The following is a 27,904-nucleotide window of genomic DNA, read 5'->3' on the forward strand; positions in this document are numbered from 1 at the left end:
ATTGAGACCCCTCCCCTCTTTAAGAGGGAAATTATGACCCTTCCTCCTTCAATAGCGGGGGGGGGGGCTCCTATACAAATGAAATACAAATATCCTCATAACTAGAGAACTAATCAAGCAAATGGAACCAAATTTGGCATATGGGGGGTTTTAGAGGCAGGATTTTTTTTATGATGGTTTGAGACCCCTCACACCTGTGGTAGGGGGATGGGACTCTCATACAAATAAAACAGAAATTTTTGCGTAACTCAAAAACTAATCGAACTCGATAAATTTTAGACTCTTTCATAGAACATTAGTCAATAACTAGACCACCAGACGCTATCAATAGTAACATTAGATGATTCAGGGCGAGACAGACACTGGCCGCGAGTGTTGCCGGTGACCTGCCGTCGGAAGCGGGGGGACAGCCCCCCGTAGAGATCATCTCTAACTAGATTTATTTATTTTCATAGATCTACTGACCTCTGTTACTTTCCTTCAGTTGGGTCACCCCTGCGAAACGGTACTTTCTACGAGAAGATTTTCCGTGAAATGGTACAGCCCGCGTAAGGTTTTTCGCGAAATGGTATCCTGCGAAACTCTATATTTCGCGTTATGGTCAACCGAGAATTCGTGTTCCGCAAAATGGTATTCGGCAAAATGGTTTGTAATGATGGTGAATATTTAAATGCTATCCGCTTTATTTTATCAGGGTAAGCAATGGGGGGAGTTGTTTTCTATTTTACTGTGAGGGAAATTTGCATATTAAAACACCCATGAAATCCTCAGAAACTGCAAAACTCGAGATTGTGATAAAGGTCATCCGAGATTCAGGATTTATGTACAACACAGTTTAATTTGGGGCAATACGAAGTTTGTCGGGTCAGTAATATATAAAAGTGAGTTTGTATGTATGTTCCACCATAACTCTAGAACGCCTTGACCGATCTCCATCAAACTTGGCACACATATTTCTTGATATAAGGGAATCAGCACTAGGGGGTTGATAGGAGGGGGTAGACCATAACTCCGAAATGCCTGGACGGTTCTTCACCAAACTTGGCATACATGTTCCTTGGCGTAAGGGAATCAGTACTAAAGAGGTTGACAAAAAGGGGGGGGTCATAACAGGGGGAGAGGCCCCAACTCCGAAACGCCTGGATGGTTCTTCATCAAACTTGGCATACTTGACATAAGGGGGATTGCCAAAAGAGGGGGACCTAACAAGGGGCTAAGTAAAAGGGGATGCGTTTCTCTTGCATTTGAACCGATTGCAGTTGTGCAAATAACTTTGAGAAAAGAGGGAGTTCCACCGAAGAGGAATATATGGTAAAAAAGACCTTTGTTTAGTTTCCATTATAGTGATTTTCATAAAGCAAAACAATGCCTAATTAGCTACGTGACAGAAGAGAGAGCTGACTTGGAAAGTATCGACAAATAGGGGGACGAAGAACGTGAGTATGAATGTATGTTTCGCCATAGCTCCGGGACTTCTGGACTGTTCTTCATTAAACGTCGTTCATCAAACACATGTATTTTGGCATAAAAGAATCAGTGCAGGGGGGATGACAAAAGAGGTAGATGGTCTCTTACAAGGGAAAGAAAGGTTCAAATGGGGGGTGCGTTTCTCTTGCAAATGGAACGATAGCAGTTATACAAGTTGCCGGTTTTCTGAAAGGGAGGATAGAGTGGCCATTAACAAAGAGATGGTTCAAAAACGGTTTTCTGTCAATTTATAAGGATTACCGAGAACTCAAATTTACAAGTGGCTCTTGAACAACATGAGGGAAACTGACAAAGATAGTAGACACATTAAAATGAAAAAAGGGTTCGGTTTTTTGCACTATGAGAATTTTCGTTACAACAACAGATGTACAAGTGACTGAGAGGCAAAGGGGCCCCGAGTAAGATCGGGTAATCAGGTAGTTCTTAATAATTCACAATTTTGTTGAAATGAGTGTTAAAATATTTTAAAAATCAGTTTCTTAAACGAAGTTGAAAAATGTCAGTCATTACATTTTTTTTATAGAAAAGGAAACTTCGCGCTTGATTAACCCAGTATGTCCTAGCATATGAAATTTAATACCTATGTGTTTTCAATTGGTCCCGGCCCGGGCCATAATAACATAGCATAGACAACCGTACACATCATGGGTGGCTGATAACCTATGTGTTTTCAATTGGTCCCGGCCCGGGTGATAATGGGCGATAAGTTTAATGATGAGCAAATAATAAGACATGCACTTTTTCTCATACATACTGGTATGTTTTTCTTATACTGGTATTAAGATTGATAAGCAAATAAGCGATTGCTAAATATTCCCCGATTTAGTTAAACTTTCTAGGAAAATGTTGAGATAACTAAGATTACAGTAATATTTGAAGTTTTTCGTTGAACAAAAAATTGCAAGCTTCTAATTTTTAGAATATAACTATTCCTAATTCATCATTTTTACTAAAAGCACATGTATGCGTCGGGATTAGGGTGGTAATTTATTGAATACTTTTAATGAAAAGTGGTATTACCGTGTTGGAGCAGAAAATGGTTATACCGGTATTGATTAATTTTTCGGAATTTGAAAAAAATAAAGCAGTTTCGCAGTCTCCATTTTTTTTCTTCAAATATTAATTTCATAATTACTGCTTAATAATGCAGAATTTTAACAGGCCCAAATGCTCAGCGATATATCTCCCGTGCGTGAACTGATTTTTTTTGTTTCATTAGATTTTGAGAGGGGAGTGCTAACCCCATAGACGAGTTGACGCGAAATACGTCATTAAGGTTTTCAAAATTGGTCGATATTGCCGGTTTCGCTATTACCGGTTAGACCACCCTAGTCAGAACATTTTTGTTCAACGAAAAATTTCTTAAGCAATTTTTATTCTACGCTATAGGTTTTACAAATTATGTCATTTTCACAGCGACAAATGAAATACAAAGTGGCTACTAGTCTCGATAGCAGGAAGTACTATCTTAGTAAAAAGAATGTACCCAACGTTTTATCACTACAAACAGAGCAAGAATTAGGAACAGAACCCTTGAATAGAAGCGATAAAATAGGAAAGAGGTATGTTGTTATCTTTTTTGTTAATTTGTTGATATAATAATGAATTGATATATTTTCTATACAGCTTGCACGACAACGAACAGGGGTATGATATGGAAGATGACGATGAACTATCGTCTACGTTGGATAATCAAACTTTACTACGTTTGTTGGAAGAAAAAGAAAAGGTAGGAATTAGTTCTTTCAATTGGAGATACCGACTTAGGCTTCAAAAATTGATAGTAAATAGCTTAAACTGCTTTGGTTTTTTATGTAATGAATAAGAAGAGATATGCCAGATAGCAGCGGTAATTAGGGCGCCTACAAAGTGCACGCAATTTCTACGCACGTTCGTTTACATTTCGCTAAATTGGGTGAAAAAAAAGCATAACTGCAGTAAGAAAAGTCACGTCGCGTCGCCGGCCGTTTGCACTTTGGTCTGGTGGTACTCTGTAGCAGTTTTAGAATATTTCATTTGGCTGGTTTTGACCGTATGCAATTAATTGACAAAGCAGATATTTTAGTTGCTTAAGATTCGTTCAGAGTCATAGTTGTGATTTATAATTGCAGTTAAAGTCAGGCCAACAAATGCCGTCCTACACTTTTGAGCCGCTAAAACTCATGCTCTATAAACTTTACTCAGTTTACTAGAGAGTTGTAGGTTTTCATCACAAAATTATACAAAAAATTACCTAGGTTTTAGCGCAAGAGGATCGCAAGATAAAACCAATGCTTCTTCCTTTTTTGAAATTATCGTTATCTATATACATATTAGTATACCTATTGGATTTGTCTTTTTATATTTATTATTTTTGATCGACAAAATCTATTCACAGATATCACACATATTTCGATGCGCAAGGATACAGGGTCTAGACACCTATGAAGGTTTAATATTGTTTGGAAAGGAGCATTGTTACGTAATTGATGGTTTTACGCTACTAAAAAATCGTGAAATTAGAGATATTGATTCACTATCTTGTGGAAGTTACGAACCTATTTTACCAAATCCAGGAAACGCAAGAATGTATGTTTATAGGGTACGTATTTTACAGACGGTGACGGAAACATTTTTATTATTTTTCTAGATCTCATCAAATGAGACAAAGCTCCAAATTTGCCTATGAGGAAATACGTGAGGTCCATAAGCGTAGGTATCTACTGCAGCCTATCGCCTTGGAAATATTCTCTGGCGACGGACGAAACTTTTTGCTCAGTTTTCCCAGGAAAGTGCGAAATAAAGTTTATCAGCGGATAATGTCCATGGCTACCTCAATTGCTGATAATGCTCAACAGTCAGTAGCGGGCCAAAGTCGTACAGCCAACGTAGAACAATCATCAAGTTTGCTAAGCAGCCTGATTGGGGAAACATCTGTGACTCAGCGATGGGTGGTATGCATAAACCGAATATGAGGTATAAGCTACTAGGTATACTGTTTATACATATATTTTCAGCGTGGAGAAATATCGAATTTTCAGTATTTGATGCATTTGAATACATTAGCTGGAAGGTCGTACAATGATTTGATGCAATATCCAGTATTCCCATGGATTCTAGCTGATTACGAATCAGAACGCCTTGATTTGTCCGATCCAAAATCTTTTCGTGACTTTTCCAAGCCTATGGGAGCGCAATCTAAAGATCGGCTTCAACAGTTTGAAAAACGTTACCATGAGTGGGATGATCCCCACGGAGAAACACCTCCCTATTTCTATGGGACGCATTATAGCTCTGCAATGATTGTCTGTTCATATCTTGTTCGTATGGAACCATTTACGCAGCATTTTTTACGTTTACAAGGTGGCCATTTTGATCTTGCAGACCGAATGTTCCACAGTATAAAAGAAGCATGGCATTCCGCATCTAAACACAATATGGCTGACGTAAAAGAACTTATTCCTGAATTCTTCTATTTACCGGAATTTTTACTGAATGCAAACAGTTTCGATTTTGGTATGAAGCAAAATGGAGAGATTCTAAACCATGTAGTATTACCACCTTGGTCAAAAGGAGACCCAAGAGAATTTATTAGGTTACATCGGGAGGCTCTGGAAAGCGATTATGTGAGTCAGCATTTACACTTGGTAAGGAACACATTAGCCTATATTTACATTTCCGTTATTCACTACTGCGCAAATAATCAACGCTTGGTCCTGGTTTTTAAATAAATTGATCTTAAACAGGTTTAGTGGCAGTTTTAGCGTAGCGCAGAGTATTTGCCGAATGCTCGTGAAGCAACCGAGGTTTTCCGGTTCGTTCGAATTTTTTTCCTGCACATATTCCAATCCAAAAACAAATACTGGTTTATTGAATTCTCAAACCGCCTTCGCCGGAATAACCTTCACTTTTTCGTTCTCAGCCTGGAATGGCAAACATTTTTCCGATGGGTCAACCTATGCACTGGGAGCAGAATCGACCGAAAAAACTTTTTGTTGTCGATATTTTTAAGGGGTAAAAATGGACTTTTCTTATATAAAAAATAACAATAAATCGATTGGTGATGATCTCAACGCGCGGAAATGACGAGATTAGCCCATTTTGCCTCATTCACCCTTTTCTAATAGTTTTGAAAGAATCGTGTACAAACTGTCTCTAATTTGAGATTTTATTGTAAGGAGAAAGTAGAAGAATTTTAGAAAAGAGGTACATATATGATTTTTTACTACAGTCAAATGCCGATTTGATACTTTTACCAGAGATTTTCAAATAGGTATGTCTGTTGTGCTTTCAACCAAGTCAGAAGATTAACCGTTGTCGTTGATCAAGCTTTTCACTAAAATGTCGTCTAGGTAATGTTTTGCCTTGTTTTACCCTGCAATTTGCACTGAAATCTGAGAACGTATTGATAAGAAAAGGAACAACTGCAAAAGTGCTCCGATTCTGTTCAAATTTGGTGTATTTGTTCCTAGGCAGAAAAGACCCATATTTTTTTATTTGAAGCTTAGGGTGCCTCTTTCTGAGTTAAGGTGGCTACAAAAATCATCGTGTTTTCCATTTTTTCTTTCTTCAAAGTTTCAATGTTTTTGCAGTTCGGAGTCGAATATATATTGAAAAACCTTTTATTTGGAACTAAAATCATTAAAATTGGTTCTAAAGTTTTGAATGAAGTAAAATTGGAAAGCATCACGATTTTTGTGACCACCTTAACTCAGAAAGAGGCATCTTAAGCGCTCAATAAAAAAGATGGACCTCCAATTTTTCGCTCAATAAAAAAATGCGGGTTTAAAATTTGGGGAAAATCAGACTTCTAGATTTCATTGATTAAAATAAAATTGTTCATACATCTTTTGCCTAAAATTCTTCTATTTTCCTTACATAGAATATCAAATTAGAGAGACTTTGCACATAATTCTTTCAAAACCGTTTGGAAATAGGGATGGATGGGGTAAAATGGGCTGCTTCTCGTCATTTCCGCGCGTTGAAAGTATCGCCCATCGATTGGTCGTGAATTTGTGGATCAGAAAAGTTACATTTTACGCCTTAAAAACAGCGGTAACAAAAGATTTTTGGTCGATTCTGCGCACTGTGATATGGGTTGAAGAACTTACTGTCCGACCCCCTACCGCTCGTCGGATCTCATAATCTACAATAACTCTTGAATTTTGGATATTAGAAACTTATAAAGTAAGGCGGGGCATAACTGCAATGTTTGAAGTTGTCATCAATTTTCATGAGATATAAAGAAGCACAACAATAAAATGTATTTTATATTGTATTGCATCACTCGATATCTTCACATTCAACTACAGGAATACCTCGATATAAGACAATTTATAATTTCAAAAAGTTGTCTTTTATCGAAATTATCTTATATTTTTTCAAGAAAATTTACTTTGACGATCGCCAATTTTGCTCTGTGTTGTGTGTTTATGTTTTTTAAACTATTTATTATTATTTGAGCTATTAGTTTTATACAATTTTTAAAGTTATTTTGAAATAATGAACATCTTCTTGGCGCCGGAAAATTAGCTCTGGTATCGTTACCAGCAATGTCAAAGGGATTTGTCTTATATCGAGGTAAGCATATCGAGGTTGTTTTATAACGAGGTTGACTTATATCGAGGTATCCCTGTATAAACCATTTGGAGTAATAGTGTTATGCAAAATAAATTTCTCAATTATCTTTTTTTTAAATGATGATGATGGAGCCCACCTCATTCCCCTACAAAGGTTTGAGGTAGTCGATTTATCTAATAGATAATTAGTGAATATACATTTGAACCAGGTAAGCAAACAAAACGATCTGGTTTTTGACACAGATATAAATTCCTGCGATAGTATTCAAATACACGTTACAACTATTAAAAATATATGATTTTTCAAGTTATTGCCAAACCAAGAATCTCCAGTATCAATTTGCAACCTTCTGCCAGTTACCAAGATGTTCATATCATTTTGGTCAAGCCGATACCCAGTTTAGCCCGCTAGGGTAGGAAGGGGCAAGATGCCCACCCGGGGCAAGATGACCATCCTTCCAAAAATCGTTATATACGCTATTAAGGTATATAATTAGTAACAGTACGCGTAAATAAACACTACATCTAACAATTATTCAAACAATTACAAAAATAAAATCATTGAACTCTTTGATAACATAACAAATAGATCGATGATTAAAAATACTGCATTTATTATAAGATTGCGCAGCCATAAAATAAGGTTTTAATCATAATTTAAAAAAAATGTCATTTAACGAAAGAGTTATCGTGGCATTGATTTTAGTAATGAATCAGATGTTGGGGGACTAGGGGTATAATGCCCACGTTAAGAAGAATATCATATTATTCATCAATGCGGAATGCATTTCCAGAAACTAGACTATAAACTTTAAACTAGAACAGTTTTTTACCTGACATGCTCGTCCTGAAGCATAAGAATCAATAAAACACGTCGAAATCGTGAAATTATATAAGGCATTTGAAAATTTGTTTTCAGATACGTTAGGGGTAAAATGCGCATAGGTGTGTACAAAACGAACCACAACAAATTGGCAAAATGCGCTGTCTGTTTTATTTTAATGCAAACCCAGCACGACTCAGAACAGCGTGAGGACCTACCTACTTGTTAAATCTGTTATTCCGGATCGCGGTTTTGCAATCGCCAGGTTCATCTTCGCTGGAGCGGTCGATGCTAACATATCACACAAGAGTTTTTCTTGGTACCTTGCCGGCAACGCGTCTTTCACTGTTTTTTACTGGTTTTCACTAATGCCGCAAGTGGCAGGCTCCGGCCAAGACCGACGGTGGGTTTTCTTATGTAGCTTCGCGACATCTTAACCGCGTTTTTCGGAGCAGATCAGAATTAAAACAACACTTTGCCTTTTGCTTTTACCAACGTTTTGACGTTTGCCTAAAAGTGTATGGGCTACTAGATCGATTTACGTTTGGTTGCACTGCAAGTAAATTCATACTTCTCACGGCGCATTTTGCCCCGCTAGAACTTGTTTAAAAAAATCGTTTAAATCACATAAATAATAATTCAATTAAGCAATTTTACGTTGGCTGCTGGATACCGAGACCATTGTTCGAAACAAGAGCCATTTACAGATACGTAATATTGTTTGTTGGTGGCGTAATGTCTTACGAAAAAAGTTGCGAAAATTGCAAGAAATAAGCCTGCAAATAAGTTTTTTGTTTTTTCATAGGATTTATGTTATTTAGAAAGCTTATATGCTCAACACAAGTTTGTAATGTAAAATAGAAGCGATTGGCATCTTAATTACAGTTTAAAAGTGAGTAATTCGTGAAATATTACAGCAGCGCATTTTGCCCCGACTGGGCATTTTACCACCAGTTACCCTTCATATTGCCGCAATTATGCAGATAATGTATTTACCACAAATTGCTTTTAAAAAATACATCTACTTGCGGGGCAAAATGCGCACCGCTTTATAGACCAAGATTGCTACCCTGAATTGCATGACCATAACCTTAAATCAGCAACAATCGCTGCATCAAATATTTGTAATGGAATAAACATGCATATTTATTTGTTTTCGATAAAAATACATTGTTTAACATATTTCTGTCTAATAATGACCACAGAGGAATATGTACATTCAATGAACAACTTTTTTATGGTTAACTAAACACTCCAAATTATTCAAATAATGTTTAAAATAGTTTATGACCAGCTTGAATCCATAATCTTTATTATTTAGATTATACGTGAAATACAATGAAGGTTTAATAGCTTTTGGAAAGGATGGTCATCTTGCCCCGCAAGGGTGGTCATCTTGCCCCGCAGGTTGGAAAAATTCCCAAAAATCGATGAATTTTTGCTCGTGAATATTTGATACGCGTTATAACTTTTAGCACCCAATATGCATACAGGTTATAGAAAAGACTGTAAAAGATAACGTAGCGAGGGTTTTGAGCCCTTTGCTGTTGATTTCTTCGGATATATTGATACTGAGCTTAAGGTGGGCATCTTGCCCCGTGCTACCCTACTAAGTCGACGCAGTCCCGACGAGGCCATTCCCGCTGTAATCAGCAAGCAAAGCAAAGTCCAACCTTCAACTTAGTATGAGACTTATAAGGGCATCCCCACCCAGTGAAGTCAAGAAAATTTCCGAAGCTCAAGTGCGAAGCTTGAATCCATGAAATTAGTACAGCATCTGTAGAGCACATAGCTTTCTGTAGATCTTCCATTTTGAGTATATGTAATGTAGTGCCTAAAACTGTATATAATTACCTATGCATTTTTGCTTCGTCCATGAATCGCATTTAGGCGCTTAACGGGGTTTGATCAAATTACGAAAAAGCAAAATATATTTTGTAAATTCTTCTCGCCGCATTTTCAAAAGAGATATGTGAGTGATGTAACACTGCTACAATTTTTCAACAAGTAATATTCTCCTGTTCATATCGTATTTGCCGTATAACGAAATATTACATCAAAACCACTCTAGAATAACATTTACGCATAACTAAGCAACCATGATCCGAAAACAACAAATGTTTACGATAGATTCAAGTTACCAAAGCAGTCATCCATCCATGCCAGTGTAGTTAAATTGCTCGGAATCTGGACTGACAAATCATTGAATCGCACACCCACACACACACCCACACACACACACACACACACACACACACACACACACACACACACACACACACACACACACACACACACACACACACACACACACACACACATACATACACACATACATACACACATACATACACACACATACACATACACACACACACACACACACACACACACACACACACACACACACACACACACACACACACACACACACACACACACACATACACACAGGCCGCTGAAAGCCCGAACGGCCCTGCAGGGATGGACGTAAAGTTGGTCGTCATCCCCACATTGGGTTAAAGGAGTAGTGCAAAGGCACAGTATTATTTATCATTGTGCTCAAGTTGAATCAAAACGAGTTCTACAAACATAAGCTTTTACGGATTCCCAAATACCTCTGGGTTTGCCTCTGACACTGACTTCCAGTCGGATTCCAGTCGAGTGCTTCTCTGCAGATTTCGTTCGGTCCTCTTTTCAAGGTGTGTCCGATCCACTTCCACCTACGCTCACCAATTTCTTTTGCTATCGGCCGTTGATGACACCGACGATGGAGTTCCTCATTGGATATCCAGTTGTCAGGCCACCAGGCACGAATATATATTCGCTATGACGGCGTTGCTGATATTGTTCAGGGTTTTGCGTGAAAGAAAAGAAGGAAAGTAAGTGCGAACAGCCTACGAAATGCTTTTCAATGCTGTCATCGCGAATCGCAGGAACCGTTGCGATGTATCCGCTGAGACGCGCCATGTTTCGTATTACGGATGCGGATACGTATCGTATACGGATTTAACGTTAGAAATGAAAATTCGGGGTTTCGTATGATTCGCAGAACTGCAAAGGCACTCTTGGCTTCCTGATGCGTGTGGCTATATCAGTCTTGATACCACCATGGGGCGTTGTCTGGCTACCAAGATATTGAAAGGCATCTAGCTGCTCAAGCTAGATACGCTTCTGTGAAGTTGGTGGGATTCTTAGTGTTCACTACCATAGACTTAGTTTTAGCTACATTGTCTGTGAGACCTGCTGCAAGTTTTTAAGTTACTTAAATTAAGTAACACTACTTTTCGTTGGGAAGGCTAATTAGGAACATTAAACTTCGATTGGAACGACTTTTGACAGTTCGATTAGAAACAGACTTCTGCCGTGCTGTATGTATACATACATGGGGACTACCACCTATCTTAGCAGAGCAGCTGTTCATAGCAATGGACCTATCTTAACTAGGGAAATTGTACGATTAGTTGCGTTTACCAGCTCCTGTATGAAGGGCCAAAAGGGAATCGGTCGGCAAGCAACATCACTTGCACGTACCAAGGGTGATTAAGAATCTCCTTCCAGAAACTAGATCACTTGAGTCAATCGTTAAGTAAGCCCTTCCAATGCATAATAACCCCTATAGGTGGGGAGAAGGGCTCCTCATTATCCACAATGTGTTGTTAGCCGGGCCAAGGTTAACTGGAACCAGGCTTCTGTCGTGATGTGCAAAAAATCTCAATTCTTGGCGTTTTACAGGCAAAGCGCAGAAGACGAATCGATTTGCTTTTTCTCAGTCGGATGCATCAGTTTGGTTTCATCTTTCTTTTTCTGTCGGAGCGCTACCGAATGCATGCTCTCAATATAATTGCCTATCGCATATTCTCTTTGGGAGTGGATACGGAGCGAATAGTCTCGTGTTTCTAGTGTGCGAAGAAAATATTAACTCTGCTTGTCTTTGTGCTCCTTTTGCGTAAGATTAATGGTCGTAAGAGAAAACAGTATTCAGGCATCGTTCGGAGCGAGAGGAAACGGTTAAACAGAAAACGAAAGCACTTGTTTGTTGTGAGAAGCAAATTGCTCTGGCTCTGACCTGGCTGACAGTTGTCTAGTCTTTACCTTTATAGGACTTTTATATGCTAAGGTATTGTAGTTGTCCCAAAAATAATCATTGTTGTCCATTTTTGCTTTTAGGCCAAGCCTACGACAAAAAGCCATGTTTTTGTAACTAGAATTACGGCTCGCTCCCCACACTGTTGTGGTTTCGAAACGAGACGGGCTCAAAAAATTTTGTGTTACAAACAAATCCTGCGCATTAATATACACTCGAAATATTTTTCTCGTCGAAATTATATGAAAAGTTATATGAATATTTTCTATCCGACTTTCCTGTGCTATTTACGTGAATTCAAGGTAGTTCGCACACATAGGGGTAATAGGGGCATAATGAGCATACGGGGCAAAATCTGCCACCGTTCGTTTGAGCATATTGGACAATCAATTTCGCTAATTTATTTAATAAACTTGTTGATAATGTTCTTAATAAGCTTCTCAACAAAAACCGTATTCAAATTCGTTGACTACCTCTACCTTCTACCTCTCTGTGGACATTTGTCACCTGTTCACAGCACAGCCCACAGGTATGAAAACACGCGTTTTTTAATTGCGCCGAAATGGTTGATTATACTGGTTAACTATGTTCTGAGAAATTTCACAGCGTAAAAAGCTCTTTCTTATGGTATGAACGATTCTTTGATTAACCCCCCTAAAAGTAAGATACAAAATTTATTTTTCAAGTAGTAAGAGATAGAGCAAAACAATGTTCTACAAAATTGTTGAGAAGATTATTATAAAGAACTTTGTCAAAGAAAATGACCTTCTAGCTATTATAGTTGTGGAGATATGAAACAACTTTTGTGGAAACTCCACGATAATCAGCACAGTTCTTTTCACAGTGTTTTAACACATTTGACATGTTTGAAAATGATTTTCAAACTAAGCTTTTGATAAATCAAAAGCGTAACAAAATCGGGTAAAAAACGTGACAAAATCGGGGGTGACAAAATCGGGTCAAAAACGTGACAAAATCGGGGGTGACAAAATCGGGGAGTGACAAAATCGGGGAGTGACAAAATCGGGTTACCACTGTATGCCATTTGTTACGTGCTGTGGACTTCTCCACTCCATATATGTGATTATTACCATATATGAACAATCACTTTGTATAATTGAGATAATCTTTTGTTTTATGGCATGATTATAATTATTTTTAATTAGCATAGCTGCAAGGGGCATAATGAGCATACATGGCAATATATTTGTACATAACCAATAAAGGCTGGAAAGTAATATAAACATTAAAATGACACAGTCGAGTGTAATTTTGCGTGATTGTAAGCAATAATCAACCCGAAAGTAGCGGTTACAGAGCAAGAATTGTGCCTTTCATCAACCTGGCCCTTGAACCGCCATGTTCCATATGTTGTTCAACTGAAAAAAAAATCGGTAAATAGAAAAAAAAACATAAAATAATCGCATAATGAAATGAAAATAGTCACCATTTCTCTTGTCTTCTCTATGATATAATCTTTTATATTATTCTAGTAAAAACTGGCTAAAATGGTAACGTTAACTACAGTGCCCATATTGCCCCGTATGGTTTTTGATCGAAGCAACAAGTATCATTTTTTAAACATGCAAAATTGATGGCTGTTGATAGTCAATCAATATTTTAATTGTTACAACATTGTTAATTTATCAAAGACATGTCAAATCGTATGTTTATGGCAATTATCAGAATTTTGATTACGCGCTACATGTTTTATGACGCGTTTTGCTTAGGTGGCCTTTATTGTCCCTACCACCCCTATTAATGTATCCACAAAACGGATAACTGTTATCAACCAATAACAAGGTGTTTTTCCAATAACAATCAACTGAAAATTGTGTAATTTCCTGTAATCCGTCGTGACGTGTAAATTATTTTGAGTGTAGAGATGCCAGCGTCCTACTTAGACCTTTTTTTACAAAACTTATAAAAATTGAATAATTATGAAAAATCAAATATCAAATAAAAGATATTTTAATATTCGCGTTATCATGGTTTGAGGACCAAAGAGATCCAGATTTTTTAGTTTTTCTAGATAGTTGATAGATTGTAACATAACATGTCAAAATTTCAGAGATTTATAATTTTTTAAAGCTATAGGTTATGCTTAGAAATAGAAGTTTTCTTTCACCTGTCAGAAAAAGTATATTTCTGGGAAGGAAACGGCCCTTTTAGCAGAAACGTTTTTACATTTTACTCTGGCGGTCATGATGTCATTTAAAAAAAAAAGAAAATCAATGTAATGAATCAGAACCAGAGGATTAAATTAGACTGTTTTATATTTGACTATGCGCAGTAGGTGTATTGTACGTTTTAATCCTAGATACTACACAATATTCCTTGCAGTGGATCGATCTCATATTTGGATATAAGCAACGGGGTCAAGCAGCTGTAGAATCAGTAAATGTGTTTCATCATCTTTTCTATGAAGGAAACGTTGATATTTACAAGTAAGTCTTGCATGTACTACTTTTGTAATATACAAAAAAATTTAATATTTATAATCCTATTTCTAGCATCGATGATCCTCTTAAGAAAAACGCTACAATTGGATTTATAAATAATTTCGGTCAAATTCCAAAACAGCTATTCCGTAAGGCCCACCCAGCAAAAAGAGTTAATTTAATGAAACATTCAGCATTAGAATCAAACTCGCTATCACTATTAGGACATTCAGGCTCGATGAACATTAGATTATTTTTTCACAACTTAGAATCATTGAAATCAAGTTCTCAAGCAGTTAAAGGTTTGTAATTACATTGAATATATGTGATAAAAATCATTTCTTTTTTCTTGCAGAACTCAAGGGCCCAGTTGGACATATAATTCAAATGGAAAAGTTTATTTTAGCTGTTGAACAGAACAAAATTCTAATGCCTCCTAACTTCAATCGGTATATAGCTTGGGGTTATGCTGATCATTCAATACGAGTTGGCATATATGATTCAGATCGTGCATTATTCGTTTGTGAAAATGTTGCACCGGACTCTGGAGAAATCCTTGCCTGTGCTTGTCCAAATGCTAAAACAATAATTATGGCTGGCACTAACTCCATTTTAACTGTCTGTGATATAGATTTTAAGCAAAAACAATTATTTGTTAAGCATACTTTACATGGACATACGGACGCGGTCACCTGTCTAACTGCAAGCACAGCCTTCAACATAATTGTGTCTGGTTCGAAGGATCGATCAGCAATCATTTGGGACATGTCAAGGTATAAATATGTGCGTCAACTATCCAATCATGTCGGTGTGGTTGCAGCTGTCAGTATAAATGAACTTACGGTAAGATATCATTTTTGTTGCATCAGGGGTATTGGTAGAACCAGTGGTGTGTAACATTGTTCATTAATAAATTCAAAAAAATATGAAGTGGACACTTTATTTTGCCCATTAGTGTGCGTATTTTGATCACGACGTGCGATCTTCCTCAGTACCAATATTTAGACTGTTGTGCATAGTCTGCAACATTGCCAATTATATCCTGTATCACCGCGAACAGCACTTATACCTATTGTGATATTACCCGGGGTGTTTGTTATATTTTGCACTGCATTTATTTAAACTCTTCCTTCGAAGCTTGCTCCCCTACTAATCAGTTTCGCCTCGTTATATATGCCTAGTATGGTCTTATCAGGTTTGACCAAGCCCTCCTAGATGGGTCTTCCTTCCAGTGCATAAACTATAAAAGGTATTATAGGGATAATGTAGAACTCCCCATAAAGGAAGGGTAGTGAGGGCCCTTAGAATAAACCCACGCTTGACATTAAATGGCTTCAATTCTATTAAGATTCAAGCACACGACCATTCGCTTGTCAAAGCAGACTCTGTAACCTTGCGGCCATGGAGTCTTCCTACGTTGTCATATTTTATATTGTAGGGCTTTACAAGCACCTGTGTACAACACTGACAACGTCTTAAATTTATGTTTTTCAATATAATTATAAATTTTTTTTCGTCTGTGTACCTTAATTGCACAGTTTATCCACTAGCGTTTTTCTGGTGAGAGTAATAGTGAGTAAAAAATAATAATAAAGTTAAATACTTCTTGTTTCTAACAGGTTAAATGCAGGATAATCTCGTTATGTGTTCATTAAGCGTGTAGGGCGGTATAACTCTGCATATTAGCGTGGATAGGAAGAAATGCTTATCAACTTAGGAGCTACATATTGACTCGTTTCGTTATGCCCGAATTTGTTCAGGTATAATAAATTCAAGGAATTTATCGTAATCGTGGAAAAGGTTTTCGAGCCACCATAAATCTCGCATATTCATAATATTTTTAGATAGAAATTAACAAATTATGGTTGGTTAGTATCATTACCATTACATTAAATTTATAAAAAGGTGCATTTTCAATCTTCATTTTTGTAATCACTGGTTTTACAAGAAAATTTTCGAATATCCAGGTTAATTTCATACAACTGGTGCTTGCATACACTCAAGTCTCGTTTTACACGTTTTTTATGATTTTTGAATTGACACGGTTTCTTCGATGACTTTTATTCGTATTATTTATTTATTTATTTATTTCTTTTCAAGAAGGGAAAAGCCCGCGGAAGTGGAACTTTGTTCGACGCTCCTTCTTCCGTAGGCACAAAACCTTAATTTTTGCACCAACAGTTTACACCAAATGATACAATTATAAGCAGTTACATAATGAGGACTTAAATTATAACACAAAGTTCCTTATTATCTATAAGTTGATGACTAACACTATACATTTTGCACGTGGTTTACTTCAAAGCATGCAGAAATTTTTTTTTGAGGACAGAACGGGACAAATGGAAATCAAACCCATTAAAACAACGGTTGAAGACGCGAGACATACTCGAGAGAGGCTCGTTTTGGCCATAATTGGTGCGTGAAGCAGGAAGATTGAGAAAGGGGTGAGATCGGAGGGATCGCCGACGGGTATTGATGTTTAGTTGTTGGAGTATATCTGGGCTGTCAATTTGAGAGTTTAGAATATCAGAGATGAACAAAGCCCTAGCAATATCTCGTCATATAGCTTAAGAGTCAAGCCCGATCAGATTACAGCGGTGTTCATAACTAGGAAGATTTGAAGGGTCGTTCTAAGGGAGAAGGCGTAAGGCGTATCGAATGACAAGTTAACCTTTAAGCCTCACATTGACAATGTCATCAAAAAAATGGCGAAAAAGTACGGTGTCTTGTGCCGTTTAAGAAATGAATTGACGATTAGTAGTAAAATTCTTTTATATAAGTCAATCATTTCACCACATATAGATTTTTGTTCATCCATCCTGTTCCTCGCAAACGATACACAAATATTGAAGTTGCAGCGCTTGCAAAATAAAGTTATGCGATTGATTTTAAGATGTAATAGATACACTTCCTCATATATTATGCTGGACGCATTGCAATGGCTTTCTGTGAAGCAAAGAGTTTATTTTTTCACAATGGTGTTTCGATATAAAATTCTTAATGGGATGCTGCCTCGATATTTGTGTGATCGAATTGAAAGAGGAAGTGATTTGCATTCGTACAACACTAGAAACGCGAATGATGCAAGAACACCAAATTTTTTGTTTGGAAGATCACAGAACTCTCCGTTGTACAAAGAAATGAACTATTTCAATTCGATGCCTAGACAAATAAAACGTGCAGCAACAATGGCGGAATTCAAAAGGCTTTGTATTTCACACATAAAATCTACTTTATAGTCACAATTCGATTTTTCTGTATTTTTTAAGAAGATTGTATATTTATTTATTTTTTGTATATTTAGTGGATATAGTAAGTTATCATGTTCACTGATGATGATGGATTTGAAATTGTTATTATTATTAAGGTGATACGGTACTGAATCCCAACATGGCCGGAAAAATGGCGTCTATGTGAGGATATGTGTGCCATCGATTCGACCATGTTGGATTCAGTACCGTTTCACCTTAATTAAAAAAGTTTAGAGAAGGCTACACATGTTTGAGCCACGCGCGCGAGAACAGACATACACAATCTGGAAATTGAATGATCAGGTTAAAGTCCTGAACAAAGGGTTTGGAGCGGAAGCTGGACAGGCTTTGCTTGTGAACTTTGGAACTCGTATACCATCGCTTTGTTGCGGAGTTGTATATCGAGCACCAAAGTTCTGCAGGATCGTGCTTCTAGATCGTTATCTAGAACTAACTCTGACCAGCTTGTGCTCCTAAATATTAGGTTCAATTCCTAATCAAGTCCAGATAATTTTCGGGTTGGAAACGTTTTGGACGAGCCTTGGACAGTTACTGAAATTTTGATATTCGTTTGAAAGTTTGATATGTCTGTATTAGAAGCCAGCTCGTTATTTGCATTTACCACCTGGCTACATTGTTATATTATAAATATCTTAAGTAGATAAACCGTCCTGCTCAAACCGTTGTAGGGGTATGAGGTGGGACCATCATCATCATCATCATCATCATCAACAAATTTTCGTTGGATAGACTCAATCCGTTGGATGCTGTTATGGTAGTACGGTGCCCATACAACTGCAGCGTATTCTACTATTGACCGCACTAAAGAACAATATAGTGTTTTTAAACATTGGATATTGTTAAAGCTCTTAGTAAATCTAAATAAAAAGCCTAGATTTTTCGAGGCTTTGGTTGAAACATAGGCCACATGTTCTTTAAAAGATAATTTTGAATCGAGCAGAATTCCCAAGTCTTTTACACGAAATACACGAACACTTAGAGGCATTCAGTACCATTCTATTCGTTGTGCACCAGTCGGCGAAATTATCCAGCTGCGCTTGCAGAAAATCAGTGTCTGTGTTATTTCTGATAACGGCAAAGAGTTTAAAATCATCGGCATACGATGATTTCATGCATTTCAAAGCAAAATTGATATCGTTCAAGTAGAGGAGGAATATATACGGGCCTAGATGACTGCCTTGGGGCACACCAGACGTGACGGGGAATGGCGAAGAGATGATGCTACCTACTTTGACAGACATGAAACGTTCAGTGAGATAAGACTTAAACCAACAAAGCATATTACCGCTTACTCCCAGTTGCTGAAGTTTGGCGACTGCAATCTGATGATTTATTTTATCAAAAGCTGCTGAAAAATCGGTGTAGACTGCGTCAACTTGAAGATGTTTCTGCAACGAGTGGGCTATAAAGGATGTGTAAGACACCAAATTGGTACAGGTTGATCGCTTGGGCATAAAACCGTGTTGAGTATTATCGATGTAGCCGGAAAAATTAAACGGTACCCGAGCAGGGTTTTAAAGCAAATTGAAAACAAAATTTGATATCTTGATCTAACGGATTTTGAATACTCGGTGTGATTTCATTTTGGTCGACTTAGCGGTTAAAATATCAAAATTGATTGCAAAAATTCCACTCCGTGAAATTAAATTGAATACTACTTTTGCTATCAAAAATATCAAACGGAATACTAATCTTGCTGTTACACATTATTAATAGGAAAGCAGAATTAGTTATCATTTTACTATCATATCATCATCATTTTGCTATCATATCTAATTTGAACCAACCATTTTACAAGAAAAAAATGCAAGTGAAAATAGATTAATTTAAATATTGAAGGTTTATTTACATCATATATAGAATCTGCCAACACATTTTCTTTCAATAAAAATGAAAGCAAAATGATAGCACAGTCTGATACATCATAAGTGCCATTTTGAGTTGGTAACAAAACATGTTTTCTAGTTGATATCAACAGCAGAATATGTAATAATTTTGATATACTTTTGTTGTCAATCCTTGCTCGGGTAGGAACTCGAGAACTATAAGCTCGAAAAGCTTCCCACCTGCACAAAGCGAAGCAATCCCTCGGTAATTGGCTACGTTCTGCTTTGAACCTTTTTTGTGAATCGGAAATACGTACGACGACTTCCAGATGGTAGGGAAATCACCCGAAAGCATGGACGTATTGAAAATTTTTGCCAATGGGCTGCATAAAGTAGAGCAACATTTTTCTAAAATTATTGATGGAATGCCGTCAGGGCCAGGATTCGATGAGCTCTTCAAGGTAGAGCAAGCATTCAGGATAATCGGATGGCACGCGAAACTTGCTGACTGCTAAATGTCTCATGAGAGAAAACTGCACTAAACTGAGTACGAAATAATTCACATATGTCCGAAGCAGTGGACGCTTCCGCATCACCGAGCATCATGGTAGTGGGTAAACCTGATTCATTTCTTTGCTCGTTAACATAATGCCAGAACTTTTTGGGGTTACTACGTAGACATTGTTGCATACGGTTTTGATACGAGTGGAACAGTTTCTTGTTCAGTCGTTTATAACGAGTGTTGAGGGAAATATAACGACATTTGAATTGATAAGTACCATGTTTCGAGAATCTCCTTAGAGCCATCCGTTTAGCAGATTTATAACTTTTTAAAGTGCAGGTAGACCATGGGGGATGTGAGGGTTTGCAGAAAAGTCTCTTTGGAGTAAACTGATCGATAGCATATAGAAGAACGTTTGTGAAATTTTGGACCGCTAAGTTAGTATCCGTATTCTCTAGTATTGAGCACCAGTTCACGTCTAACAAAAATTGGTTCATTTTTATAAAATCGGTCTTGCGGAAATCATACGAAAGAGGTTCGTTAGGTTCTTCGAATGAGCAAGGAATACCATTGCAGAGAAATACGTGAAGCGCTGGATGGTGACGAGTTATCTTGACAAGAGTGCTGGGTGCGCGGTAAACCGAAATCCTGTCACTGCCGAATTCTGTGCTAACGAAACACACATCCAATATACGTCCATTTTCATTGAAAACACCATTTGTCTGAACCAGTCCAGCTGTGCTATACCCGTCCAAGAGCTGAGTTGCGCAGGAGTTTATTGATGAATGAGAGGGATCAGGATATAGAGCATGATGGTCATCAGCAAACGTCCAGCTAATGCCACTAAAATTGAAGCCGCCCAATAATATGATTTTGTCTTTGGTTCCCATCCGCGAAGTTATCCATGAGAGCGAACTGAGGTGCTGATCAATGAGGGTAGAATCATTCACGCGATTTGGCGGGATGTATAGTGCGCAGATGTATAGTGAATACATATTCATTCCTACTGTGATCCATTGTTGCTCAACGCCTGAGCAACCAGGGGGCGAGAGTGACCGAGATTTGTATTGCGAGCGAACGGCCAAGAGCACACCGCCGCCAGATTTTTTATTGTTATTATCAGCAGTGCGATCTTGGCGAAAAACTGTATATTGTTCACCAAAAATCTGTTTGGAAAGCGTGTTGCTGTTGAGCCAAGTTTCAGTGAAAATTAACATATCATGTGAGGCATCGGAAACAGCAAGCGCATAATCTGTAATACTCATGTTGATACCGCCTAAATTCTGATAGTAGAGTGTAAGGCCATTGCTCAAACTAGAGTGTTTTCATGAACCTGAGAGCTGGTGACGGCGCCTTGACGTGCTGCTGCTTGGTCTTCGATGGCTTTGATTTAACTTGGTTTTCAGTCGTCGATTTTTGAATTGACACGGTCTATTCTATGACGATTTTTTGCCCGAGTAAATATCATCTTCGGAATCTCGGTTTCGTGCAAGATGATATCTGTCGCCTGTGTAAGAGCGAAACCTCGGAACACTTACTCTGCAATTGTGGAGCACTAATAGGACGCAGACTGCAGTATCTCAAAAAGGCCCTGCTAGAGCCTAGGGAGATCTGGTTTGCGTCGCCGATCAGGATTATAAGGTTTATAAACCAAGTCATCCCTGACTGGCACCTGTCTCGCTCCAGCTACCAGCCTTCCACTTCCTCAATAAGTAACAGGTAAGCCTGAAGCGTACAGCAAAAGAAACAATGGGGCATACCACAATAGTTCAAAATAATGGACGCAGTGGTGAGAGTACCCAACAGAAGAGGAAAAAATGGCGATTTTTAATTACCGCAATTTGTTTTTCAATATTTTTCGAAATACCGCGTTTTTTTTAAATATTATAGGACAAGAGTGAAGAGATGGAAATGAGTGATGCGCGGTAGAAAGGTTAAAATAGTAATGCGCACATAAAAAATCAAGAAAGCAAGGGCCAGAAGTTAGACACAAACAAAAAAGGAGACGACTAAATACGATGACTATGACATGACAATTCACCGACATAAATCTCGAGCTTAATTCAGGCAACTTAAGTCCTCTTGGTCCGAGGAACGGCGTTCAATTGACCCACTCAGGTTAGTCCGGCCGGCTTATTTTGCATGGTTAACTCGCGAGTCGGGCCGAGAACCAATTCGCAATGCGCTGCAGCCCATCAACTCGCACAAAAAAAATATATAATCTCTTTATGTGTTCATTGGGTGTGCTAGTTCAAAACTTTATCAATTACAGTTATTTTAAAATGTATTGTTATTTCTACCGTTTATTTTTCCCTTCTACAGGGTGATATTGCAACGTGCTCTGCTACATGGTTATACGTATGGTCTATTAATGGTGACTGCCTAGCAAAGGTTAATACCAGTATCGGATCTGCAGATCGCATGCAACAAATATTGTGCGTGATATTTTCATGCAAGAACGAATGGGACAAAGATAATGTTATAATAACCGGTTCAACAGATGGGGTAGTAAGGGTAAGTTTTTGTTTTTGTTTAGTGTATATGTAGATTCTTGTAGAAAATTCTGTAGAATTTTCTGTAGTGATTCTGTAGAAAATTAAAAAGGTAGCATTTAGTCTTTTAAACTCCGACAATAACTTCTTTGTGGTTTACAGATATGGTCTTTGGATCATGTACAGATACCATGTGAACGTCAAAGTTGCAGTGATGCTCATTTGTGTTCAGAAGATCCATTATTATATGAGGAAGTCGAAGAGGCAGGAGGTTCTGCTTTTGATATTGGTGAGTATTATAATGTTTGCCCTCTTATAGGGGGAGGGGTCATAATTCTTCTAAAAAGGGAAGGGGTCTCAATTCACCATAGAAAAAAATTTTATCTCCAAAAACACCCACATACCCAATTTGGTTCCATTTACTTGATTAGTTCTCGAGTTATTAGGAAATTTGTATTTCTTTTGTATGGGATCCCTCCCCCTAAAGAGAGGAGGGGTCCCAATTCATCATAGAAAAATTCTTGTCTCCGAAAACACCCACATGCCAAATTTGGTTCCATTTACTTGATTGGTTCGGGGAGGACACTCTAACTATCTAACCTGGCCCCAAAAAACCCTGCATGCCGATCGGTTCAGTAGTTTCCGAGGCTATAAGGAACATACGGGCAGATAGACATACAGAAATCCATTTTTATAGATATAGATTCACTTTGCGTTGCATGTGGTCTCTGCTTCAGTTTCTCTGGATGTGTGGAAGGCTGGTCGAAATGCTTTCTATGCATTTCTTGGTTTCATCAGTACTTCGGAAACCGATGTCCATCATGCTATGCTATGACTGATTTTCCATAAATAGTTCGTTGTCGCAATAAGCTAGTTGAATGTAACTCAAAATCCGAATCCAAAGAATGGTTTTTTGTCATTAAATTCGGAACAATTCTGTATGAATATTTTGTAATAGCCTTAAGCTTGGTAAAGTTAAACAAAAACATTCAAAATGAATTGTTCTAATGCATTTCTATTGAGTTAACCCACGGCCATCTTGCCCCACGTATGAAAGCAGTACCCTAAGTAACTATCATTTTTTATTTAAATACACTTTTTTGTTATTTAATGTTTAATTCTCAAGAGTTCTCCGTTATAACTTCATAAAAAAGACTTGATATAATAGACTTAAGGATAAATTGACGATATTCTGATGAATTTGGTTGGCACACACACCCTACCGCTTAAGGTGGTCATCTTGCCCCACATTTCCCTATCATATTTTCTCGCAGTTAGGTTAAATTTAACACTGTGATCGACTGTTTAGACTGTTTAGAGAACAAAATCTTGTGGTCAATGCTAAAGATTCACTGTGTCATGATATGTACGGATCGTGATCTGTGTGTGTGGCGATAACTCACAGATTTGATCAAAATCACTGATTTTCCGTCCCTGATTCATATAAATTTGATTCAAGAAGGCAAGTTTAAATTTCCTAAATGCGCATGCTCTGTATATCAGTTTTATCCGTTTCTTGGAGTTTGTATTTCCATTAAGAGTTTCATTTAGCTAGCAGCAAATTAAACGCTTTAAACGTATTTTCGGATTTTTCTCCAAAGGAAAAATGTAACGATAACCATTAAATGCAAGTGTAAAAAAACTTTCTTCATCATTAGCTACAACTATTGGTAGTTCAAACTGGAATGAGTGTAAATTGAATCACGGTGGTATACAACCGTACTGCTTATGATATGGAAACATCATTATCGCTACGGCAAATCAGCACTACTGATTCCGACCAATCACAGAGCGTGGATTTTTAATTAGACAATGCCCAACATTTTTCAGTTATTTAAAAGTTTGTTAGGGAAACATGTAATCAACTGTATTGTAATGGATTCTTAGAAAAATTTCCGATCGATTGTTACCAATATCCCTAGAATTTATTGATGGATAACTGAGTTATAAGCATACAAACTATAACCACTTTTCGTTACATGTTCCCTTTTTGCTTTTCTAAAGTGCACCCCGATATAGAAATCAATAGCGTAGTCTAACGTCAAAATACCGTATTTTCCGTCGTCTCGAATTAGTCGGCTATGGGCAGAAGATAATAAACTAAACTACGTAATCTAGAAACTGCATGATAAATGTTACAAAATTGCCGTTTGACGTCTACGCTGACGTCATGCTCGCAAGCTTGTAAAATAATAATAAAATAATAATAATAATAAATAATAATAATGGATGATTCAATGTCTCTTCAGTTCCATCACAGTTCATTCCAATCTATAGCTGCAATTAGGGAAGAAATACCCGGTATTGATACAATTATCAGCAGTATTGGCAATTTTGTCGCTGCCATTTGTAACAGTCCAAAATAAACGTCTTGACAAATGAAAGCTGTTTTATTTTATGTCATGACCTACATCTCATGTTTGTCTATTTCCAGCAGGATCTGTTGTGAAATCATCATCAATAAGTACCATAGTTGGACATAATACAGATGAAAACCCAAAGGATATGGATAATTGCAATTTGGATACTTTGAATATTGTTTCGAACATTAAAGCAGTGTCAATTGATCGCCAACTAAATAAACTCAAATCGATAGATGATAGACAACGAATACATAAAGATGAGACTAACAATTCTAGAAGCGTCTTTCGTTGGATACGGCAATTGATATTTCGAACAAAACTAACAATGCATACAGCATATGATCGCAAAGATAACATTGAACCCGCAAGTATAACTTCATTGGCTATATCGAATGATCATCGTACAATTTTTGTTGGTAATGTAATCTTAATTATAGATAAATGATCTAAATTTAAACTTCGAGACAATTTCAGGTGATGCTAGAGGAAGAATATTTTCATGGAGTGTAACTGATCAGGTCGGTCGCAATACAGGTGCTGGTTGGTTAAAAGACGGACGAGCCGAAACGTGTGTTGGATGCAACACTGGGTATGTGTATCATTAATAATCACTTTCAGTTATTTATTTCACTTGTAGCCTCAATTTATAATTCTCGCCATTTTAACAACGGAATTTTCACTGCGTCTCAATTTATAAACTTTTCCTTTGATTTCGCAACTACCAACATAGTAATGTAATGTATTGTACTCGCAATCCAGCAGGGGTTTTGTTTTCATGTTTGTTTCAAATTCATTTCAAATTCGTTTGTTTTGCATTTTGAACGTCACACTTTAGACGAAAAAAATTGTGTTTTCATGATAGTTCGTCATATAGATCATTTTGTGATGAAGTCATGCCGTGAAATGACACCACTTGGTGGTTTGTTTACATGTTTTTTGTCATATCCAACGATTTCGATTTGAAATTTCGAGAAGGTTTACTGTATCAATTGCTTTAAAATGCATGTAAGGAACTTTCTCTTAAATAATAACTAAACATTTTTATTATTATCTGCCGGGCAAAGATAGAAAACTCAATTCTAACTTCAACACCATGTAAACAAACCACCAGGTGCTGCCAAAAAAGTGTGCTTAGGTAAAGTGACCAGATTTTTTTTGGATGAATGCGGGACATATAGAATGACTTATTTGTGAAATCGGTTCGGTAGTAAAGATGGGATCATTTAGAAATTGGGCACTTCATTTTGGCGATAGCGGCGCTCCCAGTTGCCGTGAATGCCAGCTTTTGGTAGCGTTGTGTTACTTGTAGACAGTTATGCTCGGTATATTTTTTTCGCAGTTTTAAGGTAACATGGTTTCATATCATGTAGGACGAGAAATGAAAGTAATTATGTCAGGGCATCTGCAGAATCCAGCAGCGTTGTCTCGGGAGCTGGCGGGACTGACGGATTATCCCAGAGCTGTGATATGAGTAATTGAAGGGTGCAAGGAAACTCTCAGGGGTATCCGCAAGGCGCAGGCCAGTCGTTAGAGTTGAACTCTTGATCGTCAACTGCGGTTGAGGGTCATTCGGAAAGTCAAGGCTGATCTCAGCATCACGGCTTGTGCTTTGGCGAAAAAACTGAATACCGACCGCTGTACTGTACGGCGAATCCATCTCGGAATGGCTACAAGTGTTACCGAGCAAGTGGGGATCCGAACAAAAACCTCAAACATCAAATAAAGGCTAGAATTCGGTCACGTGGGCCGTGCGGCCGGGTGGTGCCGAAACGCGTTACATGTATCTGACTCGATGATGAATAAGCTTCAGAGAAGGCCGATTTCAGCCAAAACCCAGGGATTTTTTCATACAATGTATAATAATTTTCTATGTTTCATCTTTAGTAACTTTTTCGATTGAAAAATTAATCAATGCGGGACATTTTCCGCGACACTTAGTAATCCGGGACAAGCCATCCAAATCCGGGACAGTCCCGCATAATCCGGGACGTCTGGTCAGCCTAGGTTAGGAGCTCCCGTGTAATGCTCTATTATAGCGAATTCATAAATTAACCTGGCTCAGGTCGATTAGCACTCAGTTTTAATCGAAGTGCTGTCAAAGCGTTCATAAATTAACCGAGATTGCATTTCGGTTAAACTGACAGCATTCAGTTTGAAGCGCAGGTTAAAACTGTCTAGCATTACGGTTTACGGGTCGATCTGTCAAACTGCCCGTATCGTTCATAAATTTCGGGTTCGAGTTAGCACGAACCCAGGTTAATTTATGAATTCGCTATTAGAGTGGCGACACGGGCGACAGTGTCAAAATTGGAATGACAATAATCTGTCAGTGACATTCCAATCGAGCAGGCGGCATATCAAACTCATGTGCAAAAAAGAGAAAGAGAATCCGCATTGTATGTTAGGATGACGTGTCGCCACTCTATATAGTCACTCTGCGACGTAGAGTCTACGTCATATCTCTGCTCGAGGCTAATTTTGTCTGAATTTATGTGTTGAATGCCATTAATCAACAAGTGGAAGTAAATAAACCAATCATGGTGTGGATTACAATACACAGGGGCCTGCTACAATACAGCACTTGTGCACTTATTGCACGTCCTTTAGTTGTCCCGTGTTTTAGTTGTACGTCCGCTAGTTGCACGACAATGCAACTAAAAAGCGGTTATCAGTCAAATGAAACATGGTTGCCTAGGCGGTTGCTATTAACTACAATGCAGCGCAGCCGGATAAAAACTTTCTGCATTACGTAGACATATCAAGAGCAAATTAGTACAAATATCATCAAAGTTTGATGAATTAATTGCTTACGTATTTATTGAGTTTTGTGCAGAAGCGTAATATTCGCTAGAAAACGTCAGTCACATGAAATGTGATGAAATAAGGCAAAATTTATACGATAAAAACCTAGATTGTTATTTTTTTCATTGTAGATTGTAGTAGTATACTACGGAAAAGGCGATTGCAATAAGATTGATTTTACAATTATAACCGCCAAAATTCGCAAAGATGTAAAGCTGTACAACATGGCCTGACTATGACATTACAA

At 37.7% G+C, this 27,904-nt stretch overlaps 1 protein-coding gene across 3 annotated transcripts in view; it reads left to right on the forward strand.

Moving 5' to 3' along the window:
- Window positions 1-27,904, forward strand: part of LOC128738096 (WD repeat and FYVE domain-containing protein 3) — a 177,208-nt gene that overhangs the window by 141,200 nt on the left and 8,104 nt on the right. For 2 of the 3 annotated variants that reach the window (XM_053832940.1, XM_053832943.1), the window contains 12 exons: window positions 2,905-3,050; window positions 3,115-3,217; window positions 3,866-4,056; window positions 4,118-4,421; window positions 4,485-5,114; window positions 14,300-14,403; window positions 14,470-14,699; window positions 14,753-15,240; window positions 22,323-22,514; window positions 22,655-22,781; window positions 24,927-25,271; window positions 25,330-25,444. In XM_053832940.1, coding sequence (XP_053688915.1) covers window positions 2,905-3,050; window positions 3,115-3,217; window positions 3,866-4,056; window positions 4,118-4,421; window positions 4,485-5,114; window positions 14,300-14,403; window positions 14,470-14,699; window positions 14,753-15,240; window positions 22,323-22,514; window positions 22,655-22,781; window positions 24,927-25,271; window positions 25,330-25,444 — 2,975 coding nt within the window. The remainder of the gene's footprint in view (window positions 1-2,904; window positions 3,051-3,114; window positions 3,218-3,865; window positions 4,057-4,117; window positions 4,422-4,484; window positions 5,115-14,299; window positions 14,404-14,469; window positions 14,700-14,752; window positions 15,241-22,322; window positions 22,515-22,654; window positions 22,782-24,926; window positions 25,272-25,329; window positions 25,445-27,904) is intronic. The other variant, XM_053832942.1, reaches the window with a different exon arrangement.

This window comes from Sabethes cyaneus, chromosome 2, assembly GCF_943734655.1.
Source record: "Sabethes cyaneus chromosome 2, idSabCyanKW18_F2, whole genome shotgun sequence".
Classification (NCBI taxonomy): Eukaryota; Metazoa; Arthropoda; class Insecta; order Diptera; family Culicidae; genus Sabethes; species Sabethes cyaneus.